The 16034-nt window shown below is 39.3% G+C and overlaps 1 protein-coding gene across 1 annotated transcript; it reads left to right on the top strand.

Annotated features, from left to right (window-relative positions):
* The first annotated feature begins 13969 nt into the window (after window positions 1-13969).
* Window positions 13970-14899, top strand: LOC121028048 (olfactory receptor 2A2-like). Its single transcript, XM_040471601.1, has one exon. The coding sequence runs from the start codon at window positions 13970-13972 to the stop codon at window positions 14897-14899; it is 930 nt and encodes a 309-aa protein (XP_040327535.1).
* Window positions 14900-16034: the final 1135 nt, after the last annotated feature.

Below are 16034 nucleotides of genomic sequence, written 5' to 3'. Positions count from 1 at the left end.
AGGATACCAAAAACCAACATGGGGAAAGGCATTTTGCTCCCAATGAAATCTGGCAGGTGGTATTTTCACCTTGTGCTATAATAAATACCACATTAACATAGAATCTTTTACACTTAAATATACAACCTGAAGCCATGTAGACTTTAGAAAATAAAATAGATGAATGTCTTCATGACCATTGGTAGGCAAAGATTATTAGAGATGATGCAAAAAGCACAAGACATAATGTTTGCAAAATTGACAAATATTAGACCTTTTCAGAATCATTCTGATTTTCAATATTCCTGTGAAGAAAGCAAGCCACATACCAAGTGTTTTGTACATTTTAAATGCAATGGTGAGTCAAGTACGACCACATGAGGAGACACAGAGATATATTAGGAAAGCAAAAAGTTTGTTGTCCTCACAGGTTCTGGAAAAGGAGGCAGGATCCCAGGGACATGTAGGAAAGACACCAGGGTGGTCAGAAGGCAGAAGACAGGAACAAGAGAAGGTTTACATCACTGCCTTTATGTACATTTCCACAGAAAACAACCAATAAAGGGTGTATAAGAACAATAAAGGGTGTATAAGAACCCTTTTGTGGGTTCCTATAAAAGGCAAATCTTTGCCATGTAAAGAAAGGGCATCACCATGCAGGCAGGGTGGTGGTGGAGACTGCAGACCCTTTTGACAGCCTCTGTACAGCATGACAAAGCTCATGAACTTCTAAGATGTATCAAATTCATCAGCTGGGAGGAAAAGGAACTGTTTGGAATAACGGAGTGTCCTCATCAATATATAATGATACACAATAAAAACTAGTTTCAGTACAAGACTTTAAACTGAGATAGGGTAACTGGTTTTGTCTTCAATTGACTGGAACTGAGAAATCAGTGAATCTTGGCTAATTATAATGACACCTGTCATGATAATCTGGCAAATGGACAAGGGCCAAACCTGTTGGAATGTCATAACAAATACGACTATAATTCTTACATACCTCTGATATGTTCTGTAATGAAACTGAATTGTACCATGACTATGCTCTGCTGTGAGGTAACATTGACATTATTGCTAAAATTCAGCTACATTATGTAAATAAGTGATATGACAATGCTGATATTGATGACCAAATGGGAGATCCAGTTAAATCTTTCGCAAGTTGTCATATCAATGGAAAATGGCTGGTCTTAGGCAGAACTTGATTTAACTAGCGCACAGCTCATTTCTATGCTAAATAGCTCTGCACAAGGTTATTACAAGGTATGAACAACATAGCTCCAAGGAGAACAAGTCATCAAATTAGTACCAAAAATGTGAAAATGTATGTCATGGCTTTATAGGCTATAGATGTTTCTTTGAGTCTGTGCCTAGTCTCCACTGGCTCCTCCAAATGTTGGCCATATTCATGTTATTGCTTCATCTATTATTTTAAGTAAAACATCGCTGTACCTGTTACCTAAGTGCTCTTCTAAATGTAGATGCTGAGAAAAATATGGTCATTGTGCTGTAAGAGCACCAGGCCGAGGGCCAGGTGTGTGCACTGTGCAAAAAAGGGTTCTCTTAAACTCATATAAATTAGGAATTAAAAGGAACTTTAAAATATGCTGGTCTTGTCACTTAGCATGAGACACAGAAATGGAAATTGTGTCCCTGTGAGTTTAGTGTCAGAATTACTTTGATTATCTGGGGAGGGAGTCCTGGAGGTGCATGTGGCAGATAATAAAGAGAGTCACAGGATAGCACCTGTCTGAGGAAAGGTACAGGATCTAGAAAATGAAGGCACTGCTCTGTGATTAAGAGAAGAGACTGTGGGTGGTGGGATCCTCAAGATGGCCCCCTGAGGAACCTTCCCCTCTTTTTTAATCAAGGGCTAATCTGGGCTCTGCTGTGAAGATGTTTTGAAAAACCAACTGATCTTAAACTCTGGAGGTTATGTTGGTCGGCCTAATCAGGTCTGGTGAGCTTTCCAAAAGCAGGGTATTTTCCCATCTAACAGCAGAGGAGGAGGTCAGGAGATCTCAAGTGTGAGGATGGAGGGCGCCCTGGGTGAGGACTGCAGGAGGACTGCAGACCCAGCCACATCTTTGAATTTAGCCTGTGAGACAGAAACAGAGAACCTGACACCAGAACTTCTGACCCAGAGAAACTGAGAGATAACACTTGTGGCCTAGGGTTTTTGTTGTTGTTGTTAATGTGTCTGGGTGTTTTTTTTTTTTTTTTACATTGTGTGTGTGAGAGAGTGTGTGTGTGTGTGTGTGTGTGTGTGTGTGTATGAATGTGTATATATATGTATATATAATTTTTAATTTTTTTTTAATTCCAATATAATTAACATACAGTGTTATGTTAGCCTCAGGTGTACAACATAGTGATTCAGCAATTCTATACATTGTTCAGTGCTCATCATAAGAGTACACTTAATCCCCTTCCCATGTTTTCCCATCCCTACACCCACCTCCCTTCTGGTAACTGCCAGTTTGTTCTCTATAGTTCAGAGTCTGTTTTTTTGTGTGTGTCTCTTTTCCTTTCTTCGTTTGTTTTGTTTCTTAAATTTCACATATGAGTGAAACCAAATGGTGGTATTTATCTTTCTCTGCCTGATTTATTTCACTTAGCATTATACTTCTACAACCATCCATGTTGGTACAAATGAAAATATTTTATTCTTTTTTAATGGCTGAGTAATATTCCATTGTATATATATATATATATATATATATATATACACACACACACACACCATATGTGTGCTATTTTAAGCTGCTACGTTTGTGTTCATTTGTGGCAACAACAAGAGAAAACTATAAAACCATTGGTATCAGATAAGATTCATTTGTTTCCAGCTCTGACCCTTTCTAGATTGGCAATCTACCAGTTAGTTTAGTGGTACTCTAATATATGGTTTCCAGACCTCTTTGAACTCTTAAAAATTACCAAGGACTGAAAGACATTTTTATGTGGTTGTATCTCTTTTTTATTTAAACATAATTTATTGTCAAGTTAGCTAACAACAGAGTACACAGTGTGCTCTTGACTTCAGGGATAGATTCCCATGATTCATGGCTTACATACAACATCCAGTGCTCATCCCAACAAGTGCCCTCCTCTATGCTCATCATCCATTTTCCCCATCCCCTGCCCGTTCCCCATCAACCCTTAGTTTGTTCTTTGTATTTAAGAGTCTTTTATGGTTTGCCTTCTCTCTGTTTGAAACTCTCTTTTCCCCTTCCCTTCCTCCATGGTCTTCTGTTAAGTTTCTCAAATTCCACATGTGACTGAAAACGTATGGTATCTGTCTTTCTCTGACTGACTTCTTTCACTTGGCATAATACTCTCCAGTTCCATCCATGTTGTTGCATAATGGCAGGATTTCATTCTTTCTCACTGCCAATAGTATTCCATTGTATATATAAACCACATATTCTTTATTTATTCATCAGTTGTTGGACCTTTGGTCTCTTTCCATAATTTGGCTATTGTTGAAAGTGCTGCTATAAACATTGGGGTAAATGTGCTCCTATGAATCAGCACTCCTGTATCCTTTGGATAAATTCCTAGTAGCGCTATTGCTGGGTCGTAGGGTAATTCAGTCTTTAATTTTTTGAGGAACCTCCACACTGTTTTCCAGAGTGGCTGCACCAGTTTGCATTCCCACCAATAGTATAGGAGGGTTCCTGTTTCTCCACAACCTCTCCAACATCTGTTGTCTCCTGAGTTATGAATTTAAGCCACTCTGACTGGTGTGAGGTGGTATCTCATTATGGTTTTGATTTGTATTTTCCTGATGATGAGTGATGTTGAGCATCTTTTCATGTGCCTATCAGCCATCTGGGGATGTCTTTGGAAAAGTGTCTACTCATGGCTTTTGCCCAATTCTTCACTGGATTATTTGATTTTTGGGGTGTTGAGTTTGGTGAATTCTTTATAGGTTTTGGATACTAACCCTTTATCTGACATGTCACTTGCAAATATCTTTTCCCATTCCATCGGTTGCCTTTTAGTTTTACTGATTGTTTCCTTTGCAGTGCACAAGCTTTTTACCTTGATGAGGTCCCAATAGTTCATTTTTTGCTTTTATTTCCCTTGCCTTTAGAGACGTGTCGAGCAAGCAGTTGCTGTGGCTGAGGTCAAAGAGGTTGTTTCCTGTTTTCTCCTCTAGGGTTTTGATAGTTTCCTGTCTCACATTTAGGTCTTTCATCCATTTCGAGTTTATTTTTGTGTATGGTGTAAGAAAGTGGTCCAGTTTCATTCTTCTCCATGTTGCTGTCCAGTTCTCCCAACACCATTTGCAAAAGAGACTGTCTTTTTTCCATTGGATACTCTTTCCTGCTTTGTCAAAGATTAGTTGGCCATACATTTGCGGGTCCAATTCTGGGTTCTATATCCTATTCCATTGGTCTATGTGTCTATTTTTGTGCCAATACCATACTGTCTTGATGATTACAGCTTTGTAGTAGAGGGTAAAGTCCGGGACTGTGATGCCTCCCGCTTTGGTTTTCTTTTCCAACATTACTTTTGCTATTTGGGGTCTTTTGTGGTTCCATACAAATTTTAGGATTGTTTATTCTAGCTCTGAGAAGAATGCCCGTGCAATTTTGATTGGGATCACCCTGAATGTGTAGATTGCTTTGAGTAATATTGATATTTTAACAATATTTCTTCTTCCAATCCATGAGCATGGAATGTTTTTCTTTGTGTCTTCTTCAATTTCCTTCATAAGTTTTCTATAGTTTTCAGCATACAGATCTTTTACATCTTTGGTCAGGTTTATTCCTAGGTATTTTATGGTTCTTGGTGCTATTATGAATGGTATCAATTTCTTGATTTCTCTTTCTGTTGCTCCATTATTGGTATGTAGAAATGCAACAGATTTCTGTATACTGATTTTGTATCCTGTGACTTTGCTGAATTCATGTATCAGTTCTAGCAGCTTTTTGTGTAGTCTTTTGGGCTTTCCATGTAAAGCATCATGCCATCTGCAAAAAGTGAAAGTTTGACTTCTTTCTCAATTTGTATGCCTTTTATTTCATTTTATTGTTTGATTGCTGAGGCTAGGACTTCCAGCATTATGTTAAACAACAGTGGTGAGAGTGGACATCCCTATTGTGTTCCTGATCTCAGGAGGAAAGTTCTCAGTTTTTCACAGTTGAGGATGATATTAGCTGTGGGCTTTTCATATATGGCTTTTATGATGTTAAGGTATGTCCCTTCTATCCCGACTTTGTTGAGGGTTTTTATTAAGAAAGGATGCTGAATTTTGTCAAATGCTTTTTCTGCATCAATTGACAAGATCATATGGTTCTTATCCTTTCTTCTATTAATGTGATGTATCATATTTATTGACTTGCAAATATTGAACCAGCCCTGTAGCCCAGGAATGAATCCCACGTGATCATGGTGAATAATTCTTTTCATATATTGTTGAATTTGATTTTTCAGTAACTTGTTGAGAAGTTTTGCACCCATATTCATCAGGAATATTGGCCTGTAATCCTCCTTTTTAGTGGGGTCTCTGTCTGGTTTGGGAATCAAGGTAATGCTGGCTTCATAGAATGAGTCTGGAAGGTTTCCTTCTGTTTTTATATTTTGGAACAACTTGAAAAGGATAGGTATTACCTCTGCTTTAAATGTCTGGTAGACGGGGCGCCTGGGTGGCTCAGTCGGTTGTGCGTACGACTTCCGCTCAGGTCAGGATCTCACGGTTTGTGAGTTCGAGCCCCACATCAGGCTCTGTGCTGACAGCTCCAAGCCTGGAGACTGTTTTGGATTCTGTGTCTCCCTCTCTCTGCCCCTTCCCTGCTCATGCTCTGTCTCTCTCTGTCTCTCAAAAATGAATAAACGTTAAAAAAATTTTTTTTTAAAAATGTCTGGTAGAATTCCCCTGGGAAGCCATCTGGCCAAAGAACTCTTATTTGTTGGCAGATTTTTGATAACTGATTCCATTTCTTTGCTGGTTATGTGTTCAAATTTTCTATTCCCATTTGAGTTTTGGTAATGTGTGAGTATCTAGGAATTTTTCCATTTCTTCCAGGTTGTCTAGTTTTTTGGCATATAATTTTTCATAGTATTCTCTAATAATTGTATTTCTGTGATGTTCGTTGGCATCTCTCCTCTTTTATTTGTGATTTTCTCTATTTGGATTTTCTCTCTTTTCTTTTTGAGAACACTTGTTTATTTTTTCAAAATACCATCTCTTTGATTCATTGATCTGTTCTACTGTTATTTTATTTATTTATTTATTTATTTATTTATTTATTTGGATTCTATATTGTTTATTTCTGCTCTAATATTTAAAACAATTTTTTTTCAACGTTTATTTATTTTTGGGACAGAGAGAGACAGAGCATGAACGGGGGAGGGGCAGAGAGAGAGGGAGACACAGAATCGGAAACAGGCTCCAGGCTCTGAGCCATCAGCCCAGAGCCTGACGCGGGGCTCGAACTCACGGACCACAAGATCGTGACTTGGCTGAAGCCGGACGCTTAACCGACTGCGCCACCCAGGCGCCCCTATTTCTGCTCTAATATTTATTATTTCTCTTCTGTTGGCTTTGGGGTTTCTTTGCTATTCTTCTAGTTCCTTTAGGTGTGAAGTTAGGTTTTGTATTTGTGATTTTTCCTGTTTCTTGAGATAGGCCTGGATTGCAATGTATTTTCCTCTTAGGACTGCCTTTGTTACATCCCAAAGGGTTTGGACTGTCATGTTTTTATTTTCATTTGCTTCCATACATTTTTTAATTTTTTCTTTAATTGCCTGGTTGACCCAGTCATTCTTTAGTAGGATGTTAATTAGCCTCCATGCATTTGGAGGATTTCCAATTTTTTTCTTGTGGTTGATTTCAAGTTTCATAGTGTTGTGATTTGAAAATACACATGGTATGATCTCAATTCTTTTATATTTATTGAGGGCTGTTTTGTGAGCCAGTATGTGATCTGTCTTGGAGAATTTTCCATGTGCACTCAAGAAGAATGTGTATTCTCCTGCTTTTGGATGGAAAGTTCTGAATATATCTGTCAAATCCATCTGGTCCAGTGTATCATTCAAGGCCATTGTTTCTTTATTGATTTTCTGCTTAAATGAACTTTCCATTGTTTTAAGTAAAGTATTAAAGCCCCCTGAAATTACCATATTCTTATCAATAAGATTGCTTATGTTTGTGATTAATTGATTTACATATTTGGGGACTTTCAAGTTGGGGGCATAAACATTTACAATTGTTAGCTCTTCTTGACGGATGGATCTTGTAATTATGATATAATGCCCTTCTTCATCTCTTCTTACAGCCTTTAGTTTAAAATCTCATTTGTCTGATAGAAGTATGGCTACTCCAGCTTTCTTTTGACTTCCAGTAGCATGATATGTGGTTCTCCATCCCCTCACTTTCAATCTGAATGTATCTTCGGGTCTAAATTGAGTCTCTTGTAAACAGCATATAGATTGATCTTATTTTTTTTTTTTTTTCTTTTTTAAATCCATTCTGATACCCTATGTCTTTTGATTGGGGGCAGTTAGTCCATTTACATTCAGAGTTACTATTGAAAGATATGGACTTCGTGTCATAGAAATCCATAGAAATCTGTACATTTCATTCTTGTAGTGATGTGTTTGGTCCTTTGTAGTCTTTGCAGCATTCCAGTCACAGAACTCCCCTTAGGATGTCTTACAGGGCTGGTTTAGTGGTCATGAACTCCTTCAGTTTTTGTTTGTCTGGGAAACCTTTATCTCTCCTTCTATTCTAAATGACAGCCTTGCTGGATAAAGGATTCTTGGCTGCATATTTTTCCTATTCAGCACAGTGAGTATTTCCTGCCACTCCCTTCTGGCCTGCCAAGTTTCAGTGGACAGGTCTGATACTACCCTTATATGCTTACCCTTGAAGGTTAAGGCCAATTTGTCCCTAGCTGCTTTCAGAATTCTCTCTTTATCTTTGTATTTTGCCAGTTGCACTATGATATGCCATGGTGAAGACCTATTCTTGTTAAATAGGAAGGGAGTTCTCTGTGTCTCCTGGATTGGGATGTCTGCTTCCTTTCCCGGATTAGGTAACTTCTCAGCTATAATTTATTCAAGTAAACCTTCTGCCCACTCCCCTTCTTCTTCTGGAACTCCTATGATACAGATATTAGCACGTTTCATTGAGTCACTTAGTTCTGTAATTCACCCCTCATTGGTCTAGTATTTTCTTACCTCTTTTTTTCTTGGCTTCATCATTTCCCATAATTTTATCTTCTGTTTCACTTATTCTCTCCTCTGCTTCTTCCACCCTTGCTGTCACTGCATCTAGTTTATTTTGCACCTCATTTACAACATTTCTTAATTCATCATGAGTATTTCTTAGGTCCTTGATCTCTGCAGCAATAGATTCTCTGCTGTCTTCTATGCTTTTTCAAGCCCTGCTATTAGTCGTATGACTATTATTCTAAACTCTTGATCAGATATATTGCTTATATCTGTTTTGAGCAATTCTCTAGCTGTCATTTCTTCCTATAATTTCTTTTGAGGAGAATTCTTCCATTTCATCATTTAGGCTAGTTTTCTGTCCTTTATGTGTTTTAATAGCTTGTTATGTGTCCTGCACCTGTGAGCACTACTATATTAAAAAGGGGTCATACACTGTCCAGGGCCTGGCCCTTCAGGAGGTGTTTTGGAGTGTGTTGCATGCTCTCTTCTGTTGTGATTCTCGTTGCTTTATCTCCCTACTCATAGTGATGGTTTGGACCTTCCACCAGGTGTGCTGTGATTTGTTCATTGAAGTAGCCCTGGAAAAAATTCTAAAAAGGGAGTGGTGGAGAAAGAAGTCTTATCCCATGCAAAGAGAGAAATGACAGGGATGGGGGAAAAGAAAGGAAAAAAATTGACCAGGAAGAGAATCAGAGAAACTATGTGGCTTAATTCAGAGAGAGAGGGGGGTGGGGAATAAAGAATAAGGAGACACAGAAGAGGTGTAAAAAGAATAGATTAAAAATGTCTACTTACACAAACCAACAACCAGAATAACCAGAATAGAGAAGGGAAGAAATAAAAGGAAGAAAAGGAAGTAGAAAACAGAAAAAAAAACCATACATATATATAAAATAAGAATTGACTGAGAATCAAATCAGAAAATGCAAAACCGCTGGACCCACATCTGATGGTGCCTTGGAACCAGTAGCTGCTGTGGTCTGGAGGAGGGACTGTCTGGTTCTGTCAGTGTCAGTCTTGCTCTGTTAGATACACAGTTTCTAGGCACGGAGGGGTGGTTTGTTATAGGCGGGTCCCACCTCCACTGTGGGCCCTTTGTCTGTTCCCTGAAGCCCCACCTTGTTGGTGATGGGGAGAAAAAGAGTGACACCCCAGTCTCTCCTCCCTGGACCAGGTGACCCAAACCATTCTGTTCAGGCCATCCTCACAATGCTGCGTGGGTAGAGTGGGCCAGTTTGTCCCGCTCCACAGTTTCCCATGCCTTTCAGGTGCTCAGCTGGGATCCAAACCCTGATCTCTTAAAGGATCCCACTCTTCGCACTCAGTTCTGGGATACTGCCATACTGGCAGCCAGTCGACAAAGGGCCTCTACCTGGTGTGCACCTGCAGGGTCTTTTGTCCTTCAAGCAGTTATGTGCCTTCTTCCCACAGCACTCAAGGAAGGGGACTGCTCTCTCCAACTGCACCTCAGCTGGTGACTGAGCCCAGGGCTGACTCCCCTCCTCCCCAGGTGTGTGCGCACAGCAGTCAGCCCCAGTCCAGAGAAAGCCCCGCAACCCTGGATGGAGTTAGAAATTGGTTCTTTCTCTGTTTTTTTCCATTCCCTGGTCTGTGGTTTTCCTATTGTCCAAATACAATCCTACACTTCCACACCTCTTTCTCTTCCTTTTGTCTCTCTGTTCTGTGGATAAACACCACCTGTTGTATCTCTCTCAGTTTTCAATCATACGATTGTGTGACAGAGGTTTCTGTCACTCTATAGCCCCAATTCCTGGAATTCCAAGTCTTCTAGCCTCAGTACTGCTGTATTTGAGGGAACATCAGGTCCCCCTACTTCTCCACCGTGCTGACTCTCCTCCATGTGGTTGTATTTCTTTTTGGTTGTTATTTTAATATTTTTTAAAAAAATTTTTAATGTTTATTTTTATTTTGGAGAGAAAGAGAGAGTGTGAGTGGCGAGGTGGGGGGAGGCAGAGAGAGAGGGAGACACACATTCTGAAGCAGGCTCCAGGCTCTGAGCTGTCAACACAGGGCCTGAAATTTCTCGATATGTATCATGTTGGAAATCAAAACTGAGAATTCATTAAATATTTTGATTCATTTAGAAATATTTCCATTACATATTAATATAATGTATTTTTATATAAATATTTTATAAAGCAAAAATAATCAGTAAAAGGAGTAGCTATGTTTTACATTTTTGAAAAAATTTTAAATGTTGGCTTAAGCAAGGACAGGTGAATTTTATATTTCTTCTGCACTCTGTCTCATGCAGTATCACATGCCATGCTGCTTCTGGAATAGTCCATGACACACTCTTGAGAGAGGGAGGTTGAAAAAGTAAAAAAGTCTAAATATAATTATGATAACAGTTTTGATCATATGGACACTTTGAGGTTCTCCGAGATTTCCCCCTCCCAGTCCCTGGACCACACTTAGAGAATCAATAATTTAGTATATTCAAACTTCAGTCTCCACACCCATAAAATGGTAATGCTGATCAGATTACACCATGTAATCAATATAGAGCATTTGGCACATTTTCTGAAATAAGAGACAGGCTCAATACTTGTTGCTTATGTATGTTAGAAGCCTTCCTCATTTGGATTTATCAACCCTTACTGCAGCTAGAGATTCATCTTGGCTTGGGGGATCTATTCTCTCTCAGGGTGGTACAGGCTCCCTGGGAATCTACTTCTCAAGTATCTAGAAGTTCCATTCTCTCAGATGCTTCGATAGGGATTGTGGAGAAGCATGACTTCATAAAACTGTAATATATTTTTAGAGTTTGGGTACTGTAATTGTGGTATTTGTCTCACATTTATAACCCTTGAGACATTTGAAAGTTTGTGTAGAAACAGTGTGATGTCCACACCTGCCCTGTTTGTACCCCAGAATTTTCCTTCGAGGCCAATCACATGCAATCTTAACTCTACCCCAGAGGATTTCCCTCCCCACCTTTTTTCTTATGATTCTTCTGGGAATTTGAATCCTCAGTAGAAATGCAAGAATGTTTTATGTTCATCTGATTCTAAAATAAAACCTATTCTCTTGGGGTTCTTTGAAGAGACTTCAGCAAGTCTAGTGAGTGACTCCTTCTATACCTGGGATTTAATCTTCTGAAAGCTACTAAGGGAACAGGACACTGCACCCATGTTAGAGGTACATTTCTCACCTCTGTGAAATTTATTCTAGATCAAAGTAGATTCTTGTGAGAAAACCCAGTGCTAACACGTTCTTATGCAGAAGGGATGAATTTATGCTGGGAGGTGATTTTCAGTACGGGTAGTTGATAAAGGACAGGCTATGTGGACAAGAATGACATTCCTGGGTGATCCTGCCTCCTGACTCCCATTGTGCACTGTAGGTAGATGCAATCAGCATCTGGATGTTTCCTTCCCCAACATTAGGGACCTCTGCCTACTGAGTAGTGGTCAGGGCATCCTTGAACTTCCCCACCACCTCTCACCATTTCCTACCAATGGACTGTAACTCAGTGCTGGTAGGCAGAGCTAGCATGACTGTCTCCGTGTGAGGGGGCTCAGAGAATGAGAAGCCTTATATTGAAGTACTGTCTCTGAATAAAGCTCTGCAATGGCCAAATTAATGAAAGGACTTTTTATATTACCTACCCTAAATGAAGCTATTGATGTCCAGAGAAACCTGTCTCAATGGAAAAGAAAATTCTAGTAACAGTAAGTCTTTGCTCAAACACTGTAAGATGTAAGTTTGCCATATCATTATATCTTTTTGAACTATCCCAGGTTATCACCCTGTTGTGACAATTATAAGACTTAAAAATCATTGTATTGTATGTTCATGTCTTTCTTATCACAAAAGAGGGAAGAATGAGTGCCAGCATTCCTGGAGAGGATTGAAGAAATAGAATATAGTTCCCTTGATCACAACACATTCTGAGGGGAACCTAGGCGTGGCTCAGTTGGTTGAGTCTCCTACTCTTGATTTTGGCTTAGGTCATGATCCCAGGGCCCTGGAATCAAGCTCTGTGTTGGATTCCATGATGAGCATGCAGCTGCTTAATATTCTCTCTCTCTCTCTCCCTCTCTCTCTCTCTTTCTCCCCCCCCCCCTCACCCTCTCTCCCTCTTTCCCGTCCCCTGCTTGTACTCTCTCTCTCTCTCTTTAAAATAAAGAAAAAAATACTGGTGTACAGGACTGCCTAGAGAGCACTGCTCATACAACCATGTAAAGCTTTTCTTGAGTTGCTATTGTTTCATTTACTCCATCAGGGAGGTGAAATTTCAAGCATCATTATTGGGACATTTTCTTCTCTATTTCAGTACTCTAACTGCTAAAGAGTTTTAACCTACTTTCAATTTTGTTTTTATGTTGTTCATTTTTTAAGACCAAACTGGAAATAATGGTAATTAAAATAAGAATAAAAAGATATACACAATCACACACAAAAGTGACTAGACTAAAAAGTTCATAAACAAGTGTTCCTACTGAATAGCGATAGATCGATTACCTTCAACAATATTTTTATCTTTCATGTTCAGAGATTAAATGTGTTTCAGACATGGCTCATCGTATCCAACTCTGTAGATTTTACAATATTGATGTTGTCTCCAACTTTACATAATACAGGTATATTCTTTAATTGTGGCAAAATCAATGTCACAAACTTCACACACATATGCATAGAATTCTCCCACATGCAATCATATTCATGGAGGTGAAAGAATCTATGATTTTGTCTCTGTTTCATTTTCCAGTGATCATACTCTAACTTCTGTGAACTTCTCTAATGAAGGAGAAACCATGTCTTTGTCAAAAGAAACTGGCAAGTAGAAGATACACAGTACATCCATTTTTTTTTAACTAAAATGACAGTCATCCATCTAACATTTCCTGAGTGCCTGTTTTATCTAGAATTTACTAGTCATTTGAAATGTAAAGATGTACAGGACATATTACAGGCCCATAAGATTTACCATTTGGTGAAAGGGAATGTCTGTTCAAATACACGACATTTGGATTTTATCTTGAGGATTATCCATGTCTTCATAGTGCGGATATTACTCTTTTAACTGTTAATATTGACCAATTCTATACAGTTAATAGGTACCTGAAGAGCCTCCTCACATGAATCTACTCTGATTCTCAAGAGTAGCAAAGACCCTTTTTATCAGCTGTCTTATAATTAGTCTCCTTAACAGGGCCGAGAGAAGATCAAGTAGGCTGTCACCATTCTCTTTGCAGTGACAAGTGAAAACTGCAATAAAATGGTTCAAATGAGGAGAATGACCCCAGGGCAACATCCCATCAGGATTACACAATGAGGGTAGTGATGCACATAGTTTGTAACCACGCTAATATTTTTGAATGACCCATATGCATTTTCCAGCCCAATATACACTAGCCCAGTAACTTACATTCACCCAAGCCGGGTATCCTCTAAAGGCATAGATGATAATTCTCAGTGTTTTATAAAGTACTGAATTCATCCTACTCTCAGAAAAAAAAATACATAAACGTAGAGAAAAAGAGAATAAGGCAAATATGAAAGAGGTATTAAAATTTGTTGAATCTGTGTGAAGGAATATGGGAGTTTTTGTATAATTCTTGACCCTTTTCTGTGAGTTTAAACTTCTTTCATATTAATAGTTCAAATCAGGGGTGCCTGGGAGGCTCAGTCAGTGGAGCAGCAGACTCCTGTCAAGTAGGAACAAGGATACAAGATTTCTCTGAGCTCGTTTTGAGCTAAGTAACTCCAATTTTTGTCCATTGTCCACCTATGACCTTTTCTCACACTTCAGTCCTTGACAAACTGTCATTAAGAAATGGGAAGCAACCAGTCATGGGTCACAGAATTCATCTTGGTGGGATTCCAGCTCCGTGCAGAGATGGAAGTGCTCCTCTTCTGGATCTTTTCCCTGTTCTACATCTTTAGCTTGTTGGCAAATGGCATGATCTTGGGACTCATCTGTCTGGACTCGAGACTACACACCCCCATGTACTTCTTCCTCTCCCACCTGGCCATCATTGACATTTCCTATGCATCCAATAATGTCCCCAAGATGTTGGCAAACTTAGTGAATCAGAAGAGAACCATCTCCTTTGTTTCATGCATAATGCAGACATTTTTGTATTTGGGTTTTGCTGCTACGGAGTGCCTGATCTTGGTGGTGATGTCTTATGATAGGTTTGTGGCAATCTGCCACCCCCTCTGGTACACTGTCATCATGAGCTGGAGACTGTGCCTGGTCCTGGCTGCCACTTCCTGGTCATGTGGATTTATTCTGGCTCTGGTACATGCAATTCTCCTTCTACGGTTGCCCTTCTGTGGACCCCGGGAAGTGAATCACCTCTTCTGTGAAATCCTATCTGTCCTCAAGTTGGCCTGTGCTGACACATGGATCAACCAATTGGTTATCGTTGCTGCCTGTATGTTTGTCTTAGTTGGGCCCCTCAGTTTAATGCTAATCTCCTACATGTGCATCCTCTGGGCCATCCTTAAAATCCAGTCTGGGGAAGGCCGCAGAAAGGCCTTCTCCACCTGTTCGTCCCATCTCTGTGTGGTTGGACTCTTCTTTGGCATAGCCATGGTCGTTTATATGGTCCCAGATTCCAAACAACGAGAAGAGCAAGAGAAAATATTATCCCTTTTTCATAGTCTTTTTAACCCAATGCTGAACCCTCTCATTTACAGCCTGAGGAACGCTCAGGTAAAGGCTTCTTTGTATAGAGCACTGAAGAAAAGGTCCATGTGAAATATAGATAGAATGTTGTTTGGGGGTTTCCTTTTATTTTTATTTTTATTATTTTTAATTTTTTTTCAACGTTTATTTATTTTTGGGACAGAGAGAGACAGAGCATGAACGGGGGAGGGGCAGAGAGAGAGGGAGACACAGAATCAGAAACAGGCTCCAGGCTCCGAGCCATCAGCCCAGAGCCCGTCGCGGGGCTCGAACTCACGGACCCCGAGATCGTGACCTGGCTGAAGTCAGACGCTTAACCGACTGCGCCACCCAGGCGCCCCGGGGGTTTCCTTTTAAATTATGCAGTTTGCTGAAGCAAAAATTCAGATAGGTTCCCACTTGGAAGTTTGAATTAAACGTGGTAACTGTCCATCTTCTAGCTCTAAAAATAGGGCAAAATTCCATGGAAAAGCGTATCTTCTGAAACCGAGAGACTGTGTTAGTATTTGGGACATCTAAATTATCAGACTATTTAGTCTTTCTTTGGAAAAAAACATTAAATTTCTTTATCTTTTTAAGCCAGGAATATTCACGTATGGAGAAAAATTTAAATGTAAAACGGACATCATTGCATGACTCTGGCTGATGTATTTAGACATATGTGACTTTTTATCACCTTGTGGTAGCTGGACACAGTACAGAAAATTAATGCCATAAGAAAGAACTTCCACAGATCTGAGATTCCAATACAGAAAACATTGCGGAGTTAGAGGACTCTGACTCACCAATTGTGAGTCTGATGAAGGAAGAGTTTAGAGAAATGCTAAATTCCTTGATGGAATAATTTAGGAGTAAAGGGGAAAATGTTAAGGGAAGAGTTAGTTTATCCAACAAGAAACTATGTAAAAAAAAATCCTAAAATATATTTAATGCTTCGGATTTGGTTCAATAAAGGAAATTCATCAGTAAATGTGTAAATGGTTCTAGAGGTAAGGGTTTTGAGTGTTGCTCAAACATTATGTTTATTCTTGGGTCATAATGATTTCTTTTTTAAAAACAATTTCTAATAAGAGAAGATTGAATCACCTGTTGAAGTTCTTAAAATTGTTCCCACCAATATTTTTCATAATTATTGAACCAACTTGTCAGAAGATGGTTTGGGGTCGCACCAAATATCAGGAGATAGCTATGACATACCTAACATCAT

This window comes from Herpailurus yagouaroundi, unplaced genomic scaffold, assembly GCF_014898765.1.
Source record: "Herpailurus yagouaroundi ecotype Mexico unplaced genomic scaffold, PumYag 100, whole genome shotgun sequence".
NCBI classification, from domain to species: Eukaryota; Metazoa; Chordata; class Mammalia; order Carnivora; family Felidae; genus Herpailurus; species Herpailurus yagouaroundi.
The sequence above is the reverse complement of the archived record's forward strand: the minus strand, read 5'-3'. Positions and strand labels throughout refer to the sequence as shown.

Bases quoted from the DNA above. Each gene is read 5' to 3' on its own strand.
- LOC121028048 (XM_040471601.1), top strand. From the start codon at position 13,970: ATGGGAAGCAACCAGTCATGGGTCACAGAATTCATCTTGGTGGGATTC.